At 39.0% G+C, this 9,747-nt stretch overlaps 1 protein-coding gene across 1 annotated transcript in view; it reads right to left on the minus strand.

Annotated features, from left to right (window-relative positions):
* LOC122811072 (diacylglycerol kinase zeta-like) overlaps positions 1-9,747 on the minus strand; it is a 3,109,428-nt gene that overhangs the window by 1,639,908 nt on the left and 1,459,773 nt on the right. The window contains exon 9 of the mRNA XM_044082630.1: positions 3,021-3,137. Within this exon, the coding sequence (XP_043938565.1) occupies positions 3,021-3,137 (117 nt within the window). The remainder of the gene's footprint in view (positions 1-3,020; positions 3,138-9,747) is intronic.

Genomic DNA, 9,747 nt, shown 5'->3' on the forward strand with positions numbered 1-9,747 from the left:
TGCCAAACACAGTGGAACAATTACTTCCTTGGATCTAGATGCAATACCTTTGTTTAGATGTTGTGCAACATAGAATGATTTCCTCACTACTGAAGATATGTGATGATCAAAGGCTAGACTACGGTCTGTGTGTGTGTCCCCAAGTCCTGACTACTGGGTCAAATCTAAGAGGCGTGTTGTCAATATGGTAGTTACCATGGGTGGATGACTTCCCAAAGGATACTATTATGTTGTTATTGTTTTTCTTTATATAAATGTATGACTGCCTTTCTCATAAGTGATAATTTAATAAAGATGTTTCTTGTTTAAAAAAATGGAAATTTTTGGAACAATTAATGCAGAAAAATGGTTTGGAGGAGGAATAAGGTTTAAAAGAAGTCAGCCACTGAATAATTTCTATAATGTTGCTAGATTATACGACATATAATGCTTGTAAACGTAAACTCGTTAATATGGTTTAATTGCTTTTATACAAATATAAGTTTGTCTATGCCACAACTGATAATCCATTAAAGGTGTTAAAAATAAAAAAGAAAAAGAAACTACTCCTAAATGTAAACAAAGCAAACAAAACAAAAAAAGTATCACTTCTGCTTGCTTTATCTATTTAAAACACTAGAAACCTTTTTTTCACTTCTTGCTCTATTACTTTTCTGAAATTTATAATGTCTTCTTCCTCCCCCAGAAGTTTCAACAGAGAGAAGTAGAGTTTCTAATTAATCGAGTTGATCCTCCTTTTCTTCAGTCTAGGCCTCAAGTTTCAGGCTTCTTACCTGATGTGTCCTTTACTTTCTCTTTAGGTCTGCAGTGTTGCAGACAGGTTCCTATCATGTAGTCTAACTTTTACAAATTCGAACCTCATATGGTCGAGACCATAAGTTTGAATTTGTAAAAGTTCAAGCGTTTGAATGGAAATCTCCATAAGCGGAGGTTTCCATTTTGTTCAATGGGGTGCAATCTCGGAATTGGTATATTTAAGTAGCGGGGGGGTGGGGGGGGCATAGTCGAAGTTATAAGACTTCGACTATGTGATATAGACCCCGTTGCAGACTGCCTGCCTACTGGGTTCATCTCCTATGACAATTACCCTCATATATAAATCTTTTTGGGACAAATGTCTTTTGTAAACACACTTATTTTATGAGCAGGGAGTAAACTGGATCACGACAGACTAACATCTGCTACAAACAGCAAAACACCTAAAATGAAAAAATTACAGCTGATAATAATGTTGGCAACTGAATAAAATACAGAGTACAGTCTAGCCAATAAGCAGTGAAAAACATAATAATAAAAAAATCAGATTATTATTAAAATAGTGAGTATTCACTTGGAGCGTCAAGAAATCTTAACTGCCTTCATGAATAGTAAGAACTGAAAAAAGGCTTGTTTTATTGCTAGATTTGAATGGAGGGTTACAGGCCTGATGCAAGTGCTAAAATGCATGACATTGATATAGGCTTCAAATGAACTGCAAGTACTAATGTGAAAAGAATTAGCAAATAATGGACCAAGGAAAAGAAGACTAACAAAAGGTTTTGGCTAAATAAGGGACAGTGTGATATCACATTATTTTGTGAATCAAAAAAAAAGATAAATCATTTCTTTAATTCATCTTCTACAATCAATAGGTTCTGTATGTACTGCTAATTATTATGCAAAGTTTAACACTTAGAAGTTAAAGATATGACTATGCACATCCAGTAACTCTTCACACCAAACAAACCTTCTTCCTAAGATTATGGAAGCCATAAGTGCCAAGGAAGATTATCGCAATTCACAGTGACCATCCAATGTAGAAACCATATATCCATACTTGTAATACACTAAAGTATGCAAGGTTTCCTATATGTAAGCATCTGTGGTGTACGATTCTTAAATGGCATTAGTTTCTGCAGTCTGTCTAAAAATCTGTCAATGTACTGCACAAAAGCATTGGTACACAGGCCCTTCACTTACAGCACGGTGCTCTCCCAGGTATGGATAACTTCAAAGTTCCCAAGAGCCACACCCACAACGCTGACTAATTATTAACTCCCAGTCAGTGTTAGTGGTGAGGGGCTGCCATTGTTCACCTCACTTCTTAATATAATGGCAATTGTTGCCCTTGTCTCCTCCACCAAACCAGCAATAAGGGTACCCATTTTAGTTTGGTAGTTAGTGGAGCATATCCAACCACCATTGCACTGTAAATCTCAGTGGTGATCACAACCTATTACCAACTGCCTTAAAATATATCTGGCTGGAGAAGGGACTCCCCCCATCAAGTTTCCTGCCTATCTGACTGGATGTCAAAGTACTCATTCCATCTACTCTCAGCTTATCAGTGTCTGAACATTTTTGACAATTACCCCATAGCATATACTGGTGGTGATCGAAGCATTTTGACTACAGTCGTTAAAGCTGGCCTACCAGTCTGCTTCCGCTTGCAACTTACTACACCATTCAGAGCACTAAAACTACAGTCATTAAGCTTATCTTAATGGAGCACTTCTACTTTTATTGATTAGAGCACTCAAAAACTAGAAAAAAAAACAAGAGCCTGTTAGCAACGGAATACCTCTCCCTCTCTCATACATCCTGTTAATTGTTGTCTCCCTCTCAGCCACCAATCATGTAAATGGGCACTGCCACAAACCTACTCACACCAGCATGTCAGCAACAATTGAGCTACTTACTTAAAATTTTTCCTTAATGATGGAACAGAGTTTATTACCTCCCCCCAAACTAGTGCAACAGAGACTGGCTGTTTCTCGGCAATCTACCTTTAACAATGACTGTTAATGACCCCAGCCCTCCTTTCTACCTTAACTGTTTAGTAATTGAACCTCATCTATCTCTAACCTTGGCGTATTTAATTCTTCCATAAACATTCCATTTGTACTTTTTCTTGATTTCCATATTTCTCTGCCTTATACAGTTTTTCATAAAATTTCTGCTAGGAACTTGGCAATGGAGGAATAAGCACTAACAAAAAGAACTGAATGAAGCTATTGAAATAAAGTCCTGTGTGACAATACCTGTGTACGCCTTACTCGTATGATCCATGTTGGTGGGACAATGACAGCAGCATGAGCACCCAGAGAGCACTGTTCTTCAATATGTTGCAGCATGAAGCAGGAAACTTTGTTGTGGTACTAGAAAGAAACACAGAAGAAAAAAATTACAACAGTAAAGCAATAAGAATATCTGCACAGAAATTATAGTTATCAGTACATGTGACTTGTATACATACACACAAAATTACACTCATCATTGAGATGAATGAGGCAGTGGCAGTAGTAACAGTTCCTAACACGTTTTGTAAAGGACCGACTCAGTACAGTATAATAAAACACACTGGCCTCATTAGGATAAGTACTCAAAGACAAACACACACATGTTTTAACTTGTACATTAATTATACCTGCATATATGTGACATTCCTGTTACTATGGAAAGAAATGTAATATATTCAGTGATTCAGTAGACATTACTCTATCATTATTATTAGGTGTATCATGATATACACAGATAGAAATTCAGCGATGAAATGCAAATAAAGAAAAATGCATATTCTACACGTATATACCATGTCTACTTTTTATAAGAGTTAAGCTCTGTAAGTACTCGCCAAAACCTGGAATATTTGCATGTAACAACTGGATAAGGTTGGCAATACTGGGGGCTTCAGCATCAGCAGTATCAGAATTAGTTACTACTGTAGACTGTCCCCATCGTAGCACTTCCACACTCTGAGAAGGAGATGCTGCTGTCTGAAACCATAGAACAAAGAAAGAAATTTTTCTAACCTTGAATTACAGACAACTGATTGCAATGCAGCTTGATCAGAAATCTTCACACGTTTTTCTGTTTCATTTCTAAACCTGCACACCAGAATGCAAAACTAAATATGATCTAGGATACTCTGTATAACTAATTAATGGACTTGAACGAATGCTTAACACCTAGACAATCATGACCTTGACTTAGTTCCATCCCTACTCATAATCCTTTCTGTAAAACTAAACATTTCCAATCTACCATAGTACTCTTTACACAACAGGTTATTTACTGAAAAGAAGTAGCCACACAAAAGAAGCAGGTAGTTCGGACTGGACTTGAAACATCTGCTCATTATTAACTGTGCTTGAGATTGAACATGAAACTGTAATGATGCATTTTTATAATCAAGAACAAACAACATTCAGATTATTTACTTCTTCATGGCATTTTTTTGGGAGGGGAGCATGTGCTGTACTTATTTACTGCTTGGAGTACACAAATTATTCAAAATAATGTGTTTCAGCTCTCACTTATTCACAAAAGTGTTTATTTTCTGGCTAACAGACAGAGCGGTATTATCTGACATCACTTCATGTCTTACAAAGAATGATTTCAACACTGTAGCACTGACTGAAATTTTGAGTAGTGGTCTACACACAAGAGATAATATGTGTTTGTCCAAGTTGAAAACAGAATCTCATATATTATCATCTTCTAATTTCAGATCATGCTACGTACTTTACTTTTATTCACCAGTTCTACTGGAAGGACATATTTGGTCAATTTAGGATTTTAACAGACTTATCCTTCCACTTGCTCAAACCAAGGTATGGTTCATGAATTTTATTCGGCAAGTTTTCAGGCAGCTGGTAAAGAATAATGATTCTGACACCTTTAATACAAGAAATCTCATCTCTATCAGGAGGAATAAGATCTGATGACTGGATGTAATGACTCAGCATTTGCATTACTACATACTGTTGATCAGTGGTATAGCTTGGGTGGGATGAGAGGGGTAACTGCCCTGGGTGCAAAGTGCTGGGGGCGAGATCAAAAGATCCCACTCTTTCATTAATGCAGTTTTAAAAGCCGGTATTGTGTTTAAGGTCAAACCTGAGCAATGTAGTGCTCTGTGTGTGGTCTGAACTGCATCAAGCAGTTTGCTACAGTTTAAGAGTAAAAAAAAAATATATATATATATATATATATATATATATATACATACATACATACATACACATTAACCAAAATCTTGCAGTTAAGATATAAACCGCAGTAACCATTTGCTACATTTGTAGAAAGCAATTTGCCATTGTTTATAAAGAAAATGTCTGTTTTTAAACTAAAACATGAGCACCTTAGCACTCAATACAGGCAGGGTATAAACTGTTGCAATTGTTTGTTACATTTGTAGCAAACAGTTTGCTATGGTTACAAGAAGAATTTATTTATTTTTTTAATAAAATAGGCTGAATGATGGTTTGGGCAGACCACAGCATGCTGACTACCATCTGAATGACTCTGGTGGGGGGTGTCATGCTTCTGGTCACCAAGTTGGTGTACCAGAAGAAGGAATGGCCTTCTGGGTGGGGGACGGAGTGCTGGTTCACAGTACTGGCTCAGGGAACTGGTTGTTCCAGCAACACTTTTGCTGTTCAGGCATTCTTCTGTAAGTAGCTTTTGTATGATTTCTTTTGAACAGTGTCATAGCAACATGCACTTAATTGTGCGGCAGTCCATTCAAGTTGTTTTTTCAACTTTTCCCCAGTGCAGACTACGAAGTGTTTTTATATCTATAAATAAATGCATACATATGCAATGGTGATGGACAGGTTGACAGACGAGATCAGACAGGAGTCCCCGTGGACTATGATGTTTTCAGATGACATTGTGATCTGTAGTGAGAGTAGGGAACAGGTGGAGGAGACCCTGGAGAGGTGGAGATATGCTCTAGAGAGAAGAGGAATGAAGGTCAGCAGGACTAAGACAGAATATATGTGTGTGAATGAGAGGGAGGATAGAGGAATGGTAAGGATGCAAGGGAGTAGAGGTGGCGAAGGTGGATGAGTTTAAATACTTGGGATCAATAGTTCAGAGTAACAGTGAGTGTGGAAGAGAGGTGAAGAAGAGAGTACAGGCAGGATGGAGTGGGTGGAGAAGAGTGTCAGGAGTGATTTGTGACAGACGAGTACCTGTAAGAGTGAAAGGGAAGGTCTACAAGAGGGCAGTGAGACCAGCTATGTTATATGGGTTGGAGACAGTGGCATTGACAAAAAGGCAGGAGTTTGAGCTGGATGTGGCAGAATTAAAGATGTTAAGATTTGCACTGGGTGTGATGAGGTTGGACAGGATTAGGAATAAGTATATTAGAGGGTCAGCCCAGGTTGGAAGGTTTGGAGACAAAGCCAGAGAGGCAAGATTACGTTGGTTTGGACATGTGCTGAGGAGGGATGCTGAGAATATTGGGAAAAAGATGCTAAGGATGAAGCTACCAGATAACAGGAAAAGAGGAAGGCCTAAGATAAGGTTTATGGATGTGGTGAGAGAGGACATGCAGGTGGTTGGTGTGACACAGCAAGATGCAGAGGACAGGAAGAAATGGAAACAGGTGATCCATAACGGGAACAGCCGAAAGAAGATGATGATACACACACATATATATATATATATATATATATATATATCTATATCTATATAGTAAAAGTAAATTTTGTCGACTGTAGCTTTGGTCGGCATCTGTTTAGTCAACAGGTGTGCGACATCACACAATTCCTTGGGTTGGGATATATGCCCTTTCCTCTTACATTGTGTGATCTCACAGTTAATATGTATAATTAGCACAGCTCTCCATGTGGGGAACGTTTTATACTCACCATAATGTTAGATCTGTGTTGTCATATTCCATCCATTCCTCTACACATGGGTCTCTGACCAGACAGTGGATCCATTCTCGGCCATTATAAAGTTCAGGATCTGGTGCTCAGGCTCCCCCACTTATCTATAATCCCATTGCCCAGAAGGAGCTACCTCAGATCGAGTTTGCCTTCTTATAACTACCTGAATACATCTTATTTAAAGAAGTTGTATGCATAAAAGAAAGTAGGTATGAAACACTGGTCTGGGAACTATGAAGAGACTGGCTAAAACTTCGGAAATCAAGGCAAAGTCAATTAGACCTGTCCAGATAGGCATCGCTGATAAATAGCAACATTGCTAGAAAAAAAAGTGGATGGGGGATGGAGGGTGGATAATAGAGGAATGAAGGAATATGACAACATAGATCTAATGTCATGGTGAATACATAACTTTTGTATTTGATGTTGTCTTTTCCATCCATTCTTCTACACATGAGGCAGAGTCTCTAGCTAGTTGAACTCTTGGTCGGTCTCATGGAATGATATTCCTGAGCACAGCTGAACTAAAAGAAGCCCTGCACCTGGATCGAATGCCCAGTTTATAATGAGAAATGAAGGTGTACATTTTGGACCATGCATATGCAGCACAAATGTCAACAATGGGTACACTGCAGAAAAAGGCTGCAGATGATCCCACAGATCTTGTTGAATGAGCCTTCGTTTTTGAAAGGAGAGATGAGCCCTTTTGTTGGTAGACAAAGGAAATATACTGAGACAAAAAGAAAAATGAATAGTTCGTCAGACTTCCTCAAAGGCTTAGTGCGGTGCAAATAAAAATGCAGCTGACAATGAACATCTAGCAAATGTAAAGTACATTCACCTTTGTTTGAGAAATATGGCAAAAATACTGGTAGATTTACAGCCTGAATGGTAGAAATTTAAGAAGCCACCTTTGGAAGAAAAGATGGATTTGTTCTCAAACTTTGTAAAAAAAAAAAAAAAAAAAAAAAAAAACAGGGAGATTTGGATGAAAGTGTATGAAGCCCCAAGATCCTTCTGGCAGAGGTTATGGCCAAGGTCTTCCGGGACAGAACCTTTAAGTTGGCTTTAAAAGCAGGCTCAAATGGGGGTCATGTCAAAGGCTGCAAGGCAATGGTGACATCCCATGGTGGAAATGGATCTCTGAGTGGGGGTCATAGAAGAAAGGAACCCCAGAGGAAAGCCTCAGACAGTCTCAGAGAGGCTTGAAGGGTATAACCTTCACCAATGTGAAATGAAGGAATTGCAGCTAAATGAAGTCTGATAATGAAATAACTAGCCCCACCTTGAAATAGATGAGCTAGAAAGTCCAATATTTCCAGTAGAGAGGCTGAAAAAGGATAGAGATCTTTCTTTGAGACCCAAATACGAAATATTTTCGATTTGTTTTTCCAGTTGTTCTTGTATAACTTCCTAGAAGGTTTATGTGAGGAAGATAAGATGTGTACAATGTATAGGGAAAGCATGGACTATCAAACCATCATACGAATTAAAGAAAGCATGCATTTGGAGTTTGACCAGAAGTCTGTGATATCAAATTCAGGTTTGAGCCCGAGTCCTAAGGACGGTGAACTAGATGAGGACAGAGGAAGAAAAAACACACTTGTTAAGGCTGTTAAGGAGCTATGAGGAAGAAAAACCACACTTGTTAAGGCTGTTAAGGAACTATGAGGACAACAGAGGCCTTCAATGCTGATGCTTTCTGAAGAAACTTTGGAATCAGAGGGAAAGGGGAGTAGAAAGAAGTCAAGAATGCCAAGAATGCATTAAACTATCCTAGGGTGACTCCCCATTATGATGGATCAGAGCAAAGAACTTGCTGCATTTGGTGTTCAGGGGAGAAGTGAAGAGATCGCAACAAGGAAAGCCCAACTGCTGAAAATCTCCTCTGCTACTAGAGGATAAAGGGATCACTCAAGATAGAGCAGAATAAATCTGTTCATCCTGTCCACAAGAATGGTGGAACTCCCCTGGACATGTGTTGCTACTAGAAAGTGACAAGAAGAAATTGCCCATTGCTGGCAGTGACTGGCTCACAGCCAAAAGCAAAGATACTTCCTGGATTGCCTGTCCATTTTGATGTGGTAGTATATATCCTGGAAATCTACCAAGCACACCCAGTTAGTTCCCTTCAACAGTGGAAAGATCAATTGAACCATGGCCATCTGGAATTTGATTCGAAAAACAAATTTGTTTAGTTGACTTAGATAAAATCTTTGTCTAAGGTTCCCAGTTTTCTTTGGCACTAAAACGCATCTTGAGTAAACTCCAGATCCTCTATGGTCTAGTGGGACCACATGGATCACTCGATTTTTTTAAAAGCTTTTATATTTATGAAAGTGCAAATTCCCTTTAAAAGGGTGGGACATTGAGAATCTTCTTTTTAGGTGGGGTTGTAGAGACTGTGGGAATAAAGTAGCCTTGGGTAATTATTTGCTGTACCCACTTGTTTTGAGTTATGGCTTTCCATGCTGTGTGGTAAAGAGATAAACACCCCTCACTGCCTCCAGAGTAGTACAGTTGGATAACTTTTCAGGGGAGCTAAAAGGGTTTCTCTGAGAATGGACACCCGAAATCCTGATTCTGAGGACCACCTCTGCTTCTTGGGTGGTATCAATTGTTAGTTTCCCCCTGTGCCATGGGGAGCTCAATCTCCAGAAGTTTCAGATGAAAACCACTGAGATTTTTGGAACTACATTCTCTTTCCAGCCTTCTGATTTCTGCAGAAGCTCCTCAGTGTCGATGTCGATGATTTCATTCCCATGGCAGACAGGGATTTGCCATCCTGTTCACTTCTGGAAATAGTCTCTAACATTTGGACCAAATAGGGTTGGATCCATCATACAGAGCATTAAAGAAGGATGTCCTGAAGTCCTTCACAAAATCGCAAAGCTGCATCCAGACATGCCTTCTGATGGAAATAGCTGCACAGCTGCTCAAGATGGCCACTATGTATGTCAGGTGCTGTAGCCCCTAATGGAAGGAAAGGATCCATAGACCTCGGATCCAATCATATCCTCTCAAAGTCAACACCGACATTATGGTTTCAGGATTCAGACAGATTAGAAAAAGCCAGAGACGAACTTGA

This window comes from Protopterus annectens, chromosome 9.part0 (assembly GCF_019279795.1).
Source record: "Protopterus annectens isolate FY-2018-M chromosome 9.part0, PAN1.0, whole genome shotgun sequence".
Taxonomy (NCBI): domain Eukaryota; kingdom Metazoa; phylum Chordata; order Ceratodontiformes; family Protopteridae; genus Protopterus; species Protopterus annectens.